Here is a 17595-nt window from a genome sequence, read left to right as displayed (position 1 = left end):
GCTCTCAGCACACCTGGCAATCAAACCCAGAGCTCCAAAATCTACTTCAGTGACCTGAAACAGCAATCAGAGGCAGACGTGCTTGTACAGTTATGGAAATAAACGGCAAAGAAATAAGCTGGAACTCTTACTCCCATTTCCCCAGAGTCCTTTAATGCTGTAAATATTGCCCCTGAAGACACATGCTCCCCAGCTCTCCAGGAGAGATGCCAGCCTTTTGGAGCAGGCAGCCTTTATTGGAGACTCCAGGGATTCAATAAAGGTACCTTTGAAGTGGGAAGTTCAGCTCCGCTCCAGGGAGAATGGCCATTTTCTGCTGTCAGTGTCATTTTTATTATGATGATAAAAAGCCTGTATGCAACTGCTTGGGGCTGCACCAGGGCTGGTGGACTGGCTTTTCCTAGCAGGTGTAAATGCTCATAAAAAAGCATTAGGGCAGTGTGGCAGTGCAATGACCTATTGCAATGACTCTGCAGAGGGGAAACTGCAGCAGTCCCAGCTCTTCCCACTCACAGCAGTTTGCCTGCCAAACAGAGTGTGGACGTGAAGGGCTCTGGTATAAAGAAAATACAGATGTGCTGAAGAACAAACATAAAGGTATTTTCTAAATGCAAACTTGAATTTGTAATGAGTCTTGAAGATCAGATCATGACCATCTCAAGGTTTGCGTGCCTGGCCCCTTCCAGATCAAAACGAGCACGTAAAACACAAAATATCTCCACTCTCACCACCTTAAAGGTGTTCAGATCCTGCCAAATCCATGTTTGTACTAATATGGATGACAAGTAAAATGCATTGTTGCAAAATATTTTTCAATTTTAGGGGTTTTTAATTAAAATCAGCACAACATTGCTACCCAGAGCCCCAGGTAACATCGCTTCCTCAGCTCATGGATTTGGTTAATAGAAATGAGTTTTCAGTAACTGAAATATTCTGCTATTTATAGGCTCTTTCCAGAAGACATTTCCTTGGACATGTTGCTCAGTGGCAAAAACAGCCTTTTAGAATTGTTATGAAAGAGCACACAGTATACTTCAAACTTACATCGCAGCACTAACAATTCCCAAAGATCCTGGGAAAAAATGGAGAAATACTGATACCAGCAGGAATCCCAGCTTCCACTTAGCCATAATGTGCCCCCACATTACAGCCTGATCCACCAGGCTTTCACTGCCTGGGACACTGCAAAACTCTTCATGGCAAATTTGGCACAAATTAGCATACATCCAGCTTCCACATGGGAAGAAGAGACTGCTTTCTGAACTGGGAAACTGCATCACCAAGACCTGACTTAAGCATGGTCAGAGCTGTGCCACCAAACAGATTCCATGGCACTCCAGAGGTTTGGTCCCCACTGAGGATATCAGTTCTAGTGGCCAAAACACACCCACCTCAGCACCATGGAACACATCACACACCATGGAACAGCTTTCCCAGTTCATCTCAAACATGCTCATGTTCACAGCAGCCCCATTGCAAGCTCTTAACAGGAACCTCTGCAGGTTAAGGATCGAGGAGATAGGTCTCCTGTTTCCATAGCATCTCCACATCTTCCATGTTTTTCCAGAGACCTCAACTGCATGTGCAAATAATGTAGACCCCCCTCCCCGAGCAATGTGCAGTGGCCCATAACTGAAACTAAAGAGGGATGTGAGGAGAGAGGGAGGGCATGCAGTACAGTCATTAGGCCAGCTGGCCATTAACTCTTCTCTGCAGGTGGGTGAGCACAGTTATGGCTTTTCATGCCTTATCCATGCTCCTGCTTCCATCATAAGGGCACATCCAGCAAAAAGCCACTTTATTGACTATTTCTGAGTGATCTCCTTCAAGCATCAGCTTTACAGTGAATGCAAGCATCCAGAGGGTGGTGGGCAGGGATTTGCAAGAGACAAGATTGGGAAGCACCTGCTCAGGGTGGCAGAAAAAGCTGACTCCCTTCAGACCTGAGGGACACTCAGGTACATTGCAGGAGGTCCTGCATTGTGGGGAAACTTCCACAGCTATAATCATCAGTCCTCTGTAAATGCACACTGCTTCAGGTTTTGATGTACAGAAGGTGATGAAAATATAAAAAAGCAATTGGAAACCTGCTTGATTAGGGCCTGTTTCACTGCTGGCTCTTCTGTGGCTCTGTGGTTATCCAACCTTTGGAACGTGAGCAGCACTGTTCCATAGGCTGCTGCTGCTCACAGGGTCAGTAGCATGGACAACCCCAGGACTAGCTCCACTTCATCCTCAGAGAAGCCCCCTGGCTGTGACCCCACCATTAAGTCAATCAACCATCAATCAACTATTGTATTGTGCATACAATAATCAGAGAAAAACTATGTTCATGTTTTTCCTTCAGAAACCTAAAGGGAATTTTTTTTAAAGCCTGCATCTGTACATACAGGGAGACCTCAAGAAGGATCTGTGTAAAACACTGACCACACAACAAGAACAAAAGCTCAGCCCAAACTTCTACAAAAATACAACAGAACAGAGGAAAAAAAAGTTCTCTAGTGCTGCCACCATGAAAAAAAACACCAAATCCTCACAAGCTCTCTCTTCTAATCAGGATGCAGAAGATAACAGGAAACTTCTTTCTTCTGCCTCATCCAGAAATCCCTGCAGCTGCAAATGAAGGGCGACAATGACTGGACAGGCCCACAGGCAATGGAAATGATCCACAAACACAGTGACATTTATTCTACGTGGGAGAATCAACGCTCTCCCTCTTCATCTGAACCTGGTAGTAGAGGGAACAAATGAGCTGTGCAATAATTTGAATTGAGTTTCTCTAAGAGAGCACAGGAAGATAAGACTTGACATTGGCAAAGCTCTTCTATGCTTCCCTAAATTACTGCAATTTCAGTCTTGTTCTTGTTTCCAAGCAGATTTCATCCAAGCCAAAACCAAATTAGATAGGAATAGTTTATGTGAAATATACAGAGAAACTATAAAACAGAAACAACCCCAAAAATCACATCTCCCTAAACTGAAAAGCAATTCATCTGCATTTTTCAGTCTGGGGAGCAGAACAGAATATCAAACTCAGAGAGAAGCAATAGTTCTCACAAAAGCCAGCCCTGCACCACAAACTTTGTTGGGGAAAAACCCCACAACCAAATGAGTCTCCACTGGAGGTAGGAGGAAATAGGCAGGAACAGTAGAGGGGAGCAGACCAGAGTGCTGCACAGAATAAGATACCATGCAGGGATGAGTTCACCAGCAAAGGAAAATAAATAGAGAGGCATCCAAGGCCAAATTCCACTAAAACCACAGGAACCTGAACACCAGGACAGCCTTGCTGCTAATAGGCAGGCTGACAAAACTCCCCTAAACTTCTATGCTGCCTAGGCTTTACTGCACAAAATAACCAGTGCTTTCCTAGAGAGACCAGCTGCTTCCAAAAGACTCCCAAAAACGTACTCCGGAGAAATGGGAGATCTCCCCTGCAGGAGGGCAAGCACACCCAGCAAGAATGCTTTCTACACAGAAACAGTGTCACCGGCTTCTAGACACACTTTTACTTGCCCCAAGGCACTGGAGACTTCAAACAAATGACTAGGGAAAGAAAACAATGAAAGGGGGGGGGGGAATGAGAGAAAAAAATCCATTGACATCTACCACTGGCACAATCTCAGCCTGAGTTACACATCCCAGTTCAGCTCTTTGGAGCTGAACTTGCACTTCAAGCATGACTTTAAAAATACACTGCTGTGTTTCTCCCCAAAGCAAACACCAGGCTCTTTTGGGGAAAAGCTGCTCTGTGTGCCGGAAACAGACTCAGTGCTAAGGTCCACAGGTCCTGCTGGTCCCAGAGGGGAGCTCAGAGAGAGACAGATCTGGCTGAGCCCTTGCTTATAACAGGCTGCAGCCTGTTCTTCCACTGCCCTGGGGCTGACTTTTCATGCTTGTCACAGTTGAAAAGTGATTTTTCAAGAAGCCTTAAAGAAAATCCATTTCTCATTTATTCAGCACTTATTTATAGCTGCAGAAAAAATTGTCCAGCCACCACTGTGCAGTCAGACACCCAAACTGACTCTGAGCTCCACAACCTCTCCCTTGGCTCCTGCTGTAACAGCTCATTTGGGGGCACAAATGGCCAGGAATGGATCTGTAAACCTTCCCGAATGGGTCTGAAGTGGTGCAGGAACACCAAACGGCAGTGACGGCAAAGCAATATCAAACAGGGCTGTTGTGCAGTGCAGAAGCTGCAGCTCACCTGCCTGAGCACTCCGCCAGCACAGCTCTGCCCTGCCACCAGCAGTAAGAAAAGGCAGGAACAGGGACAGGGCCTGCTAGCATGGGAGCATGGAGATGCCAAATCCCTTCTGGCAGCACCAATCCACACTGCACAGCACCCACCCCAGCTCAGCTCCATTTGTAAAAGTGTTCCGTAAAAACAGGTAAAAGCCTAAACCTGACACACCTGATCATGGTGAAAAACAAACATACAAAAATCTAATCCTCTGAGCAGGGCACTCAGAGGTGCTTGTCTGCCCAGCCAGGCTTGTGCTTGCTACTGCAAATATGGACCCACATCTCTCTCCTACAGCCCCCAATATATTAAACTCCACAACATGAGGAGAACCAGCTGCTAAGGGAACACGAGCTTCCCTTTGTGAACATTTAAGGGCTTAGCAGAAAAGAATCTGCACTCCCCAACTCAAGGGAATTCTCCTCCCTGATGTCACAAGTTTGGGGTTTTTTCTAATAAAGATGTGGTCTTGGACTTTTATAAGCAGAATGTCTATAAGCAGAATTTACAATGGTAAAAACATACCATGTCCTGTGATCATGCTACTGGAGGGACTTGAATCCAGACAGCTTCCAGCCAGCAACTACGTGGGAACCTTTTATAAGCAGAATTTACAATGGTAAAAACATACCATGTCCTGTGATCATGCTACTGGAGGGACTTGAATCCAGACAGCTTCCAGCCAGCAACTACATGGGAACCTAGAGAGCATGGCAGCTCCCAGCCTACAGAACTGCCACAGCACTGCTCCAAAGCTTGAATAACCATGGAGCCACGGAAGAGCCAGGAGTGAAATAGTAATACTTTTTCCCCTTCAGAAAGGCATGCAGGACAGTTCATGCAGCCTGGTATGAAAAATGCTCTACCAGAAATGGCTGGGCTGAGAACAGCAAGCACAGTCCCATCCTTGCTCTACACTGGCTACAGCTTTTCTGCAGACCCTGCCACTGCACAGCAGTGTGCAGGCAGCACAAGTGCCCACCTAGACTCACCACAATCATTTACAAGCTCTCTGTCCTCCTGCTCCACTGTCAAACCAGTACAGACACCACATTCTGCTTCTGTGTTGCCCTCGAGCTGGGACAATTGGTGGCATCTGGCTACCACAGCTCAGAGGCCAGAGAACCCTTCAGCATATGCCCAGCAGCAGACTCAGTTCCGCCTGGAACAGGAACTGAGCATCGTTTACCAACTCTGACTGCTCTTAAAGCAGCACATTGGCAGGAGAAGCACCATGGGGCAGCACCCAGCTCCCCCTGTCAAGCCCTGTCCCACTCCTCCCCCAGCAGCTCTGCCGTACAGAGAGCAGCAGATGCTTCACAGCAAGACAGTGCCAAGGGCTCAGGAAATCTATTTTGGGATCTCATATGTCAGCCATTTACAAGTTGATACAATTCCTGAAGCAAATGCCAAAAACAGGAGGAGAGAAATCTGTGCTGGAGCTTTCCTACAACACAAGGATGCCTTCAGGGCAGGACATACTTCTTTACCTGCGTGCCTGAGCAACTTGCACTTACAGATGCTGCTCTCTAGGGTGTTGCTCAGGTGAGCACATTATGCCCTTCAAACAACCAGGCACCAGTTTCCCATGAAACAATTTCCTAAACAAGGCACAAAATATTACAGCCTTAGCAGGCTGAAGAAAAATCTTGCATGATTTATGGAAGTAAACACACCTACCTCCTTTTGAGAGGCATCAATTTCTCTGCACTCTTTGAGTCTTTTCAGCACAGCCTAGGCATCAGAAAGAACCTCAGATAAAACATTTTCAGTTCAAACAAAGAAATCTATTTAATAGCTTTTGCTCTCTGCTGCTGTATGAGAGAAACAAGATTAGTTATTTGCTAATTGAATGGATTCGCAGAAAGCATGATGTGATTGAAAGGCATCAGTTTGTAACCAGCACATTGGCTATAAAAGGAAAACTGTGACTTATAAATCCCTTCTGAAGACATCACACAGCCTGGAGGGAAAATCAACAGTTTATTTAACACCAGTTATAAATGGAACATTTATTTTAAACCCAGTACAGCCTCTGTTTTCCTCCCATGCTGAATAGGAATTTAAAGGATAAAGTAGCATTAGCAAGCAATTCTGTTCACTTGCTGTTAGACAGATTGTCTAATCAGCCCTATGTCCTGCAATAACACAGATCCTACTGCATGGCAATCACATGCCTGGCCAATAAAAGTTTTGCTCACTACAGCTCTGGCAAAGCAATTAGCATGAAGTAACTACAAAAGCCAAAGGAAGAAAATCTCTGCAGAACAGAGGTTACATTGCTGTTGCTCCCAACCCAGGGCAAACTAAAAAGATTAAACAGAGAGTAAAAATACCCCAAAACAGGCAAATGTGAGCCAACGTGTTGCAAATAAGAGGCAATGCTGTATCCAGACCCATGACATCTCACCTAAATCCTTTGATTGCCCTTTCCCCGCTGGCAGCTCAGCAAGCTCCTCTTCCACACAGCCACTCCACTCAGCATGGGCAGGCTGGTCAGGGCCAGGAGCCTGAATCTTCCTGGAGGGACCTGGAGTCACTTGACATTGTGTCCTGATGAACCCAGGTATGATTCACAGTAAGTTCCTGGCCAGGAGGAGAAACACCTGCTTCCATTTCTGCTTTTACAGAGTAAAGGAGAAACTCTCTTGACTGAGGATGATGTTTTGTCTTCATCAGGTCTTCCAGACTGGGGCAGATAATTAGCTTCAGCTTGGTTTCCAGATTAATCTGCTTCCTGGCTGGAGACTTCTTTTACTACCTGGTCCTGAGCAGAACAACTTATGAGATCCCTGAGGAGGTTCTCCAATAACAGCCACATCAAACATCTGCAGACTATCTGCCACAGAGATAACTTTGGTGAAATTGTGTTTCTTCAGTGGGAGTTTGCCACTGTACATAATCTCAAGTAAGAGTCAAAATTCCTCAGGTGTTACCACAGAAGCATCAATGGGAGATGGTGTCTGTTCTGTCCAACATGAACTCAAGTAAAAGTGAAAACTCCTCAGGTGTTACCACAGAAGCATCAATGGGAGATGGTGTCTGTTCTGTCCAACATGGACTTAAACAGCAGGCTGGCAGGAGCCAAAACCACCTTGTGCGCTCTAAAATGCACATTCCCAATGAAGATGGTACAGTCACAGAAGTGCTGCTCCTTGCAGAGAGTGTACTACTGGGGCAGCAACTGCCAGCCATAACTGGAAGCTCCTACTGGCCTCCTCTTGTCTTGGTCTCTACACTGCTTTTACAAAGCCCAAATAATGAAAAGTAAATGGATCCTGGTAACATTTCTCTCTACAAGACAGAAAGAAAGAGTAAGAAAATTACTTTTCAGTTTACACATTTTTAGTAGTTTACTATGCTTCAATTTTTAGGTTATAGCAAGATCCTCGTTCTGAACTCACACTCCTCAAATTCAGCAACTTACTCTGACACCTGAGTAGTCTACATAGTGTTCAAACCTAAATGAGCAGATATGGACTGAGTACTGAGTCCCAGGAGCTATAAAAAGGGAGTAGAGCCTCCCTGGTGTGCCATACATCTCACAGAGGTGTGAGTGCCCATCAGATCAGGCACTGCAGTGCCAGGCTGTGCCTGCAGCCAGGGGCTGGAGCTGATTCAGCAGCTGGTTTCTGAAAGCGCAGGTGGGGAAGTTGTTGCGGTGCACGTCTGACGCCGGTGTTCTCTGACCCGGCTGGCAGTGGAGCAGCCGGAAATGGATCATCAACAACACCCCAAGGGATCTACAGGGCGCATGGGGAAACCCTCTGTTCTCGGGATGGTGTGGTCGAGTGGCACAGCAACAATGAAGGGACAGGTACAGCTGAAGTGCCAAAACTGAAGATATTTATTACATAAATAAAAGGGTGCAAACAAGGGTGCAAAACAAAACATAAAGAGGCTGCTTCAGAAGACCGTGAAATGGGGCCGACATGCATATATATAGTCTCTCATAGAATGTAGTCTCTCAGAATGTTCTAGAAGCCTTCTGGCCAATTATGGGATGTTGACCTGGATGGCCACTCCCAACTGGTCCCAGAGTCCTTTGCAAGTCCTTTGCTCCTCACCATAAGCTGCCTGGACGCCATCAGTTGTGGCTTCTTCTTTCTTGAGGCCTGATGTTGGTTGTCTGGCGTGTGGCTGTGTGGCCAGTCCCATTCCATCTCCCACCCTGTTCTCAGGGTCAGAGGCTTCAGGGACATGGGGCGCAGAAAGCAAAACCTGGGAAAGGAAGTCTGTTAAATACTGTACAATCAAAACTAAAATTTAAATGATTGTTACCCTATTGAAACTAAAAATAAGAGCATCCTGACAATGTAACAAAACAACAACACAATAAATGCATCTCAAAATAAATCAATTAAATTTAAGAAAAATTCTAGAGGAGAGTGGGGGTTGATTATTTTGATCTTAAAGTCTTGATGTAATGGTTTTAGGCAGCTTTTAAATGAAAGCAAGACTTGAAATTGAAAGCTTACATCCCCTCTCTTCTCTGCTGGTCCTTATGAAACCTCGCTCCCGAGTACCAAAGCCCATGGTGTTCTAGGGCCTCACACTGGTAGTCTCTCTGCACTGTCCTCAATACCCCAGGTTCGCTGGGAGGTTGATTCTCTTCAGTGCCCCCCACACTGGGTGCCCTCATTCTCCACCACTTGTTGGGGCCCGTCTCCAGCTGCTCTGCTGCTAGCCAGGTCAGAGTGATCACCAGCAGTCAGACACGTGCCGTAACAGGAAGCAGGGCATGAAGACCTGTTCACACCATCTACCAAATACAAAGGAGAATCCGAGGTGTTAGGTTGAACCTCCGAAGCACCAACTGATTTGAGACCAGTTCATTTTCTTCCCCAAATCATGGTAAGATGAGCAGGGCCATGTGAACATTAGAGACAGGGCTCTGCTCACAGCCCAGGGCCTTCAGCACCCCCTTCTCAGCACACCGTGGTTTCAGCTCATCGATTTATGAGTCTTTTCCCCTAAAATGTAATTTTTGGGAGAAGTCCATAATTCTAATCCCATCTACCAGAGCCCCCCTTTAACCTCCATGCCTCCCCACCCCATTGCAGGAGGGAGAACAGATAGGACATCTGCTAAGAGAATTTTTATCAGTGGGTCATCTGGAGTTTTTATCTAAGATAGACAAGATAAAGATATTACTGTCTTGTCCACACACTAGGATGCCTAACATTGGCATGTCAGGCAAAAAGGAGCAGTATGAGCATTAGAGAAAGAGCATCTGGATGGCCCTGAATTACATGACCTTCAACGCTTAACATCTTTGCACTCAGCTTCCTGCTCTCTTGGAGATAACATGACTATCATAGCCTATCAGCAGGGTACGAGCTTTAACAGCCAATGTACATACACCAATCTCAAAGCTCTGCTTTGCATATGCTTTTCAGAGCAACTCCCAGCTTGTACCAAATGATATCATAAGCAGATGCTAGGTGCAGGCTGAGCTGACATCTCACTTCTTGAAGGCACCAACTCCTCTGGACCTCAGCTTTTGTGGGAAGCAGGACTTCCTGTCCACAGGCAGGCAGGACCCCAGCTGTCGTTCTGCATGGCACTGCCTGTGGTGGCTGTGGGAAGACAGAGAGTAGAAGAATAGAAGAGAGCAGTGACATCACCTCATCCCAGAGCTACAGAAGGCTGAACAACAAGGTTGGTAGATACCAGAAATGCAGGAGCGCTCTCCTGTGCAGCTAAGAGCTTCCTCAGGCTTAAAAGATGAAGTGCTGTGAAACTTGTTTTCAAGCACCAGGAGAAGATCACAGATGGTTTTGCCATCACCTCAAAGCAGAGGTGTTACACTCCTCAGTACTTCTGAAGCAAGAGCATGGTGCTGGTGGGTCCTTCTCTGGAAGGCAGAAAAACCTGAGTGGGCTGACAGCCCACCCTCCTGCCCCCCAGATCCAGAGCTTCTTCAGGCACATCACTACCAAAGCCTGGCTGATCTGCAGCTCATCTTTCCAAGTACCAGATCCATCCCCTCCCCCATGCACAGGGCCAACCACCTGTACTTCCAGTCGATCCAACATGCAGGCTCTGCTCTCCTCCCACACCATTTTAAATCACAAGGAACCAAGCTGCCATCAGCAGAGTTGCTGCTGGTCGTGGGAGAAGAGACAGACATGATTTTTTTGCCAGACTCCATGTAATAGCGGTTTTAGTCCACCCACTCCTTCCCCAGAGGACTTCAACTGGAAGTCCTTCAGATGAGTTGAAATTGAGTCTGCTGGTTAAATAATAATAGCTACAGCTCTTCCTACAAATTGATAAGCAGGAAAAATCTATGTCCTGGAAGAGACATCTGCTCACTTTGCCATGAATAGCCTCCTGCATGAAGCTTATTGCTTGCACTGTGGCAAGCTGGAGGAAGCAGCAGCACCGTCTGCTCCCTCTATTCCTGGCAGGAATATAGAAGACATATTTGCTCATGAGAGCTCAAAACAGTGAAACTCTAAGCAGCCTACCAGCATGTCCCCTTCCTCATATCAGCAACTCAGAGCACTGGAAAATGTGCCCTGAGTAATTAGCATGGACATATTTGTTTAAATACATTTTATTTCTTTAATTATAGGGACCCAAACCATCCAGTACCATCAAAGAGAACAGGCATTTATAAGAGGGGTGTTGGCCAAGACCAGCCCCAAGACATTTGCACCCTATTCAGAGGACCCAAGAGCCAGAAGGGACCACCATCTACTGTCTCTCTTCCAGTAAGGAGCCCAGTCATGATAACTGATTTTTAAGTGGAGTACCCTCCACGACCACACAGTTAACTTACATCTTGTTTCTCACCCGGGTTTGTGTGACTATGTCTCCCAGCCATCCTGTAGATGACTTTTGGGAGATTTGGCTGGGGGACTGGGCAGAACTGGGAATCTCTCTCTGAGAGCAGGTACCTCATACTTCAGCAGCAATGTGTGCTGACATAGCCTGCACTGTCTGCCTCTGCCAACACCACTGGTTGGAAAAAGCCAATTGTCACCTCTTCAGCTTTAAACTGCTTCTTTGACTCCTCTTGGGAGTCAGCTTCAAACTTAAGGTAAAACATGGCTTAAGCAGACTGGGCTGCTTAAGCCTGGGCTGTCTGACTGAGCTGACCTGAGCCACATAAGAATTGCCCTCTTCCGAAATACCACTCACTTGAGTTAGAAAGGGGACAAAGGAGACAGGGCATTTGCCCAACCGAGTTGCACAACAGGCCTTGCAAAATTAATCCTTTGAGGGGACATTTTAAGCCTCATCCTGTCAGTTTTCCAGGAGAAGCACCAAGGGGGCTTAGGAGTTTTCCTTCTACTGACTTCCAATGAAACTGTGAGATCAATCCATCTAAGCCAAATTTTCGACAGTGCCTACAATTTCTAAGGCTCTACTTGACAACCTGTTGATAAATGTCCCTTAAGCAACAGCTGTCATCTGCAACTGTTCTCAAGACACCCACTTCAGCAAAGATGACCCTTTTTCTTCTGAACCGCAGAAGTATAGGAGGTCCAGAACATGTCTGCAGAAAACATCACCCTCCACTGTCCAGTTTCAGCTCTTTATGCCTTTTTTCCACTTATTTCTGTCCTCCCACACTTCCATAGTTTGAGGCTTTCATGTTGTTTTCTTTGAACTACATTAGAATAGGAAAAAGATCTCTTGATAGCAACAACCTTTCTTTCTTGGGGCAAGTTGAAGGAAGAATGAAGGAGGAAACGGGCTACCCAATTCTATCCACAGAACTGAAAAGCATGCCCAAATTAAATTACTTCTCTTCATTATTCATATAATTACTTGCATCTAGATCCAACGGACTCAAAAGCCATGCACAACACCAGGTCCATCAAAAGATAATTGAAATTTAGGACCAAGCACTTTAGCAATCAGACTCTACAGAGACAGGTGCTCCAAAGGTGCACGGATGAGACTATCCCTCCCTCACAGTTTCTGCTGCCATTTTACCCACACCTTCAGAACATCCATCACAAGGCACAGAAAGAATTGTAATGCCTCTAAGGTCTAAGCAAAAGGATTCTGTACATCCCTTGCTATATATTATAAGTAAAAATAAAAATTGACCCAATCATAATAAAAATAAAAACAAAAAAAAAATTATTTGCGACCGTATTACAGTTCTGACAGCCACCAATAAAATGAGAGCACAAACCCTGGGATACAGGCTGGGTGCATGCAGATCCGGCCTCTATTGCACCGAAACCCCCTTTGTCCACACCTGCTGTTCTGCAGGGACAGTTCTTATACTCTTTTTTCTTGCCCGCAGCAGAGTCCCTTTGTCTCCTTTCAAAAGTTCATCATATTCATGTTGGTTTCTTTCTTCACTCAAAGCTGCACAAAACCTCATGCGGGAAAAGACAGATGTTCCTCCTCCGATTCCAGGAATCCTGCATTCAGGTGGAAAGTGTTGATGGCCCTGGTTATCTCAGATGTGTATCTTCATGGACCATCATCACTGGGCATCCTCGGGTACATGCTACCATGAACGACCATCTCCTGTGCAGCCGAGTTTTCTTCATATGTTACTGCTGAGTTCCACCCTTGTCAGCCAGCCGAGGTGTCACTCTAGGATTAAACCCTGGACACCCCTTTAATAGCATGTTTGATATATATCTATGATCCATTGGCACAAATTTCTATCATATCCCTAACACTAAGGACTTTTACAAGGTGTGGTCAACACTGCTGCTGTCATTAGTAACTTACAAAAGCTTTTCCTGTATCCATCTCAGTGGCTAACTTGAGGATGTATTCCATGCCTGAAATTCTCACCATAGATGCACATGGAGTAGGCTTTTTGTAGCTTAAAAAAAAATTAAAAACCGAACAACTATTGCCTCACTGCCAATGATGAAGCTGTCCAAGCCTACTAGTTCCGTGTGGCACAGACCCACAGCCTATTGCTCTGCTGCAGCCATGCAGACAGGGAACTTGCAGGGCTCACATGGATAATGAAGATGTATAAAATCACTCTGTACACCCGGTGCAAAACTAGAAGACAGGGAGTCCTATGCAAGCTCTAAAAAACTAAAACTAAGGCAGGGGAAAAAAGTGGACAGAAAGAGATAAGCAAAATGGAATAATCCAACTTTTCTGTCCTCAGTTAATGCCACTTCTGTTGGAGCTGATCAGAGGGTCTCACAGAAGCACTCCCACAACCCTCCTGTTCCCCACACTCAGCTCTCTGCCTGGGGAGCTAAAATTCAAAGTGGTCATTGCAGGACAGTGGTAGCCAGCCCAGAAAGGCTCCCTACCCTGTGAGAAGAGCTCACCACATCCCAGCCCATTTGCACTCAATCAAAGGCTCATTTCACAATCCTCATGGCAATCAGTGAATGAAGTAGGACAGAAAGCTGGGATATATCTCTTGTGTTGCTCAGGCCTGCAGTCCCTTGGGCATGACTGTGGCCTCTGAGTGAGGGGGCAATGTTCTGTTTTTAGCTCTGGGGAGTTAAGAGCAGCGGCAGCCTTAAATCACAATCTGAATACTTTCTGCGCCTGTTTACCAGTTTCCTGTTTTCTTGTTACCAAGATGATGATCTTACACTGAGGGTTATTGGAAAGCCAGAAAATCAAGGACTGCAATTCAATTTTCTTATCTCTCCCACAAAAAGTAATTCAGCCTTTGAAGTGCTGAAAGAGGCTGAGGGGTCATTACTTGTCTCTGGGGTGCTCCAAAGGGGCAGAGCAGGCAGCTCACCCAGAGGATAATGTGAAATCCAGCACAAGGAACCAGGGCACACCAATTTGTTTTTCAATCTATTTTGTTGCAGTTCAGAGCATCAGCACAGACTAGTAACAGAGGAAAATAAGCAACACTTTGACTAAACTCAGCACTCCACGGTCTCTAAAGGCAGCAGAACATACCACTCAAACCCCACACATTTGGCTGTCTGCACTGATGCTATGAATAGAAATACAATAGATCAAAAAACAAACAGCTCTGCTACAACTCTTAAAGGCAAGTTTTCTTCAAACCAAGAGCTGCCCCAAAAAGCAAGCAAAATGATGCAGTGGAAAACCAGCATAAAGCCAAAGAAACAGCAACAGTTTGCTTCAGTCACTGCTCAGCCACGGATCACCATGGCCAAGAACATCAAAAGTGCTAATTCTATTTTGCCACTTCCCTTAACATCCTCAAAAAGAAAAGCTGGGCATCTGAACTGCTTTTTGTCGGGCAGGTTTACATCACAGATGATGGTGTGTTGCAATTGCTTAATGACTTACTAAGAAAAAGAAAACTACACTACTTTGACCAGTTTTTGTGACCATTTTGCATCACCAGAAGTACAGGAGCCAAGGGCAGACATGGCTCTACACACCCCTAAGGCACCTTGATGCAAAGGCCTTTAAAATTATACTTCTCAAGCATGGTTACCCCAAAATGGGTCTGATTCCCTCAGATTTCTTAGTAAGTACACAGAATTACTGGGAGCTGAGTCTATCAAGATACCTGGACTTCCACCACTGTCACCTCCTGCATCAGGCTATCAGAGAGTTCCAAAACTCCACTAAGACAAAAGGACTTTCAACAATTCTTCAAACATGAGTGCAGCTGCTCCAAAACAGCAGAGGAAGATGCAGCATTGTGAAAGCCAAGTAGGGTTCACCCCACAAAGCCAAAATGCCTCCTCCATCTCCTGGAAGAATTTTATAACTGCTGAGCTGCTTTTTGAGGGACAACAGGGACACTTTGGGCACCTTCTTTAAGTGGTATGTCCAGGCAGTTATAATATACTGGACAGAGAGGAAACAAGAGTGAATAAGTAGGGCACGGAGGCTGGGAAAGGACCTCCCTATTCTGGTCCATACTCCGACAGGTTGTTCCTGCACCACCCTGTCTTGGAACCAGAGTGTAAACCCAAATTCCCCTCAAACACAAGACACCTGGCATATCTTAACCAGAACCCTGCAGAACCCTGCTGTCTTATGTTATGTCTGGCTCATAAATCAGGTGTGTCAGCCTTCCTGACCAGCACAGTAGAGGAAACTGCCCCCAAGCCTCACCTCACTGCAGCCTCTCCTTCTGCAGGGAGGAGGTGGGTCCTGATGAGGACCCACCACAGCACCTCTCTGTAACATATCTCATCTGACCTGGGGACAGGGACAGCCCTGAGGCTCTCTTCTCCCTTCTCCCCTGCAACAGCTCAATCGAGCTGGAGATCACAGAGGAAACCAAATGAGACTCCTCATTTTTTTGGTGTAGTGAAAAAAAACCTGCTCATTTGTCTCTTGATGGGTCAGTCTTGATGGATCATCTCAAAGAACAGGTGTGATTAATGGTCCAAAGAAAGGAGAGGAATCTGCTGTGACCAAAGCACAAGATAAACTCCTTCCATGCATACCTTTAAAAAACTTCCTGGAGGGTCACACCTGCCCAAGCAGGGGCACAACCATAATGCCCAGGTAATGTAACACCTTTGGAGGGTAATGGAACCCAGCAGACAGGCTTTGGCTCACTGGTAGAGACAAAATTTCAGAGGAAATTTCTTTTATGTGTAGGTTTCAAAAAGAAAGGTCCCTGCCATAAGGCAAGGATGGCAGACAGGACATGGGGAGTGTTTAAAATCAGAAAGGCTGCGTTTTTTGGGCACTCGAGGATTTCCTACAAGACTGACTTCGATTTAATATGGGTGGGGTGTGGGGGTCCCCAGGGCCAGGCTGAATACAGAGGCACCCTTCGGACCCCCTCAACCTCCTCATCCGCCTGACAGGCTTCGTACGGGCTGGTCCCTCTCTGTGTGGTGGAAGCACCCACCCGTCCCGTCCCCCGGCTCTCCGGTACGAGGCGAAGCGCCCCATCCCCTCCGCGGGTCTGGCACCGAGGCGGGGTAGCGAGGGGTGGCTAGAGCCGGGACAGCCGGTCGGCGTCGGGAGCGAGCCGAGCCGCCCCGACCCCCGGTGCCGAGCGGGCCCGGCCGGCTCCGCCATGGTTTTACCTTTACTGGGCACGGCGCGGCGGACACGGCGGGTGGCGGCGGCGGCAGCAGGAACAATAAAGCTTCAACAACAGCCGTCCCTCTCCAGCCCGCTCCCCCCTCACGGTGCCGCCATTTTAGGGCCGCGGCAGGGCCTCTCGCCGCCTCCGCCCTCCTGTCTTCCAGTCGAATTTTATGTCCCCTGGCTGAATTTTCTCACCTTTTGTAAACGTAAAGGATGTAGTCAGATAACTTCTACAACAGAAGTTGCTTAATGAAGAAAATAACTCTGTGTTTCGAGCATTGCGCAAGGTCACATCACCAAAATTAAATATGCATTAGGTAGGCGGAGAATATGTGTTAGATAGGCAGGTTCGTGTGAATGTTACTGCATAAAAGATAGGGCCTTTTACCCGTTGGTGTACTTGATTTGTGGAAACCTCCGCCTTACACGATGTGCAGATTAAACGATGTCTCCTTTCTGAAACAGACGTTGTGTCTCTGTTTTGGGAGCTCCTTAAACCGGTAACAGCGGCGCCCCGTCCCCTTGCAGCCCTGAGCGACCCGCTGGCCATGGTGACTGCTGTCACACCCCGCCTCGTGCCCGCACGACTCTGCCGCCCAAGGGGCTGCCCAAGGAGGCGGTGGAGTCACTGTTTCTGGAACTATTTAAGGAAACACTGGACACTGTGCTTATTGCCATAGTCTAGTTGACACGGTGGTGTTAGGTCATAGGTTGGACTCAGTCTCTGAGGCATGTGATTCTGTAATAAAAGATCACCTTCCTGTGTTAGAGCCGGGACTCGTTCCCTGAAGGAGGTGGTAGTGGTAGCCGGGCACAGGCTATGGGCAAGCAGCCATCAGTGAGGGGCTTTGGGGCTGAGGCGGCAGGAGACATGTCTACCTCAGGGTCACCTGCCCTTGGCCTGGGCCAAGGGAATGCTTGGGCAGTGCTGGGCCTTCCAGCCCACACTCTGGGTGTACTTTGGGGTGCTGGCTGTAGGACATGGGGAAGGTGGACACAGCCCTGGCTCTTGGTCCTGATATGCTGCTTTATAACCTGCTTGCCCGGTTTCCAGCCTTTGGCTCCCTCTGCGTGCTGCAGGCACAGCTCCCTGTGCCTTCCTGGCTGCATCTCACCAAGGTGTGCTGGGGAGGACACCTGAGGCACCAGGGTCACCTGGGGCACCAGGTCTAGAATTGGGTGCTGAAGGGTACAGGCAGGGACCCTGGGATGTGTGGCTGCCCTGAGGATATGCAAATAGCTAAGAAGCCCCCTGGTGTTGAATGCCATCATGCTTGCCCATGTTTTGTGCATGTCAGCCGTGTGTCAGTCTGTGTGCACAGTCTGCAACAGAATGCAAGGTAGGACCAGGCTGTTCTCATAGCCCATGTGCCGGCATCCTGCTCTTGGGGCAGGGGTGACAAGAC

General features: G+C 47.1%; 1 protein-coding gene and 1 long non-coding RNA gene across 2 annotated transcripts in view; both read right to left on the bottom strand.

Annotated features, from left to right (window-relative positions):
* Nucleotides 1–6648, bottom strand: part of ZBTB40 (zinc finger and BTB domain containing 40) — a 52727-nt gene extending 46079 nt beyond the window's left edge. Inside the window, 2 exon segments of the mRNA XM_064397494.1 lie at nucleotides 5924–5977; nucleotides 6640–6648. Of these exon segments, the coding sequence (XP_064253564.1) occupies nucleotides 5924–5977; nucleotides 6640–6648 (63 nt within the window).
* A 1419-nt stretch (nucleotides 6649–8067) lies between these two features.
* LOC135285297 (uncharacterized) lies at nucleotides 8068–16767 on the bottom strand. Its single transcript, XR_010350235.1, has 4 exons — nucleotides 16385–16767; nucleotides 9606–9822; nucleotides 8722–9005; nucleotides 8068–8464 (listed from the first exon to the last, which is right to left on the bottom strand). It is a non-coding gene; the product is annotated as an uncharacterized LOC135285297 (long non-coding RNA).
* Between the last annotated feature and the right edge of the window lie 828 nt (nucleotides 16768–17595).

Source organism: Passer domesticus, chromosome 22 (genome assembly GCF_036417665.1).
Source record: "Passer domesticus isolate bPasDom1 chromosome 22, bPasDom1.hap1, whole genome shotgun sequence".
In the NCBI taxonomy this organism is placed as follows: domain Eukaryota; kingdom Metazoa; phylum Chordata; class Aves; order Passeriformes; family Passeridae; genus Passer; species Passer domesticus.
This window is presented reverse-complemented; position numbering and strand designations above follow the sequence as displayed.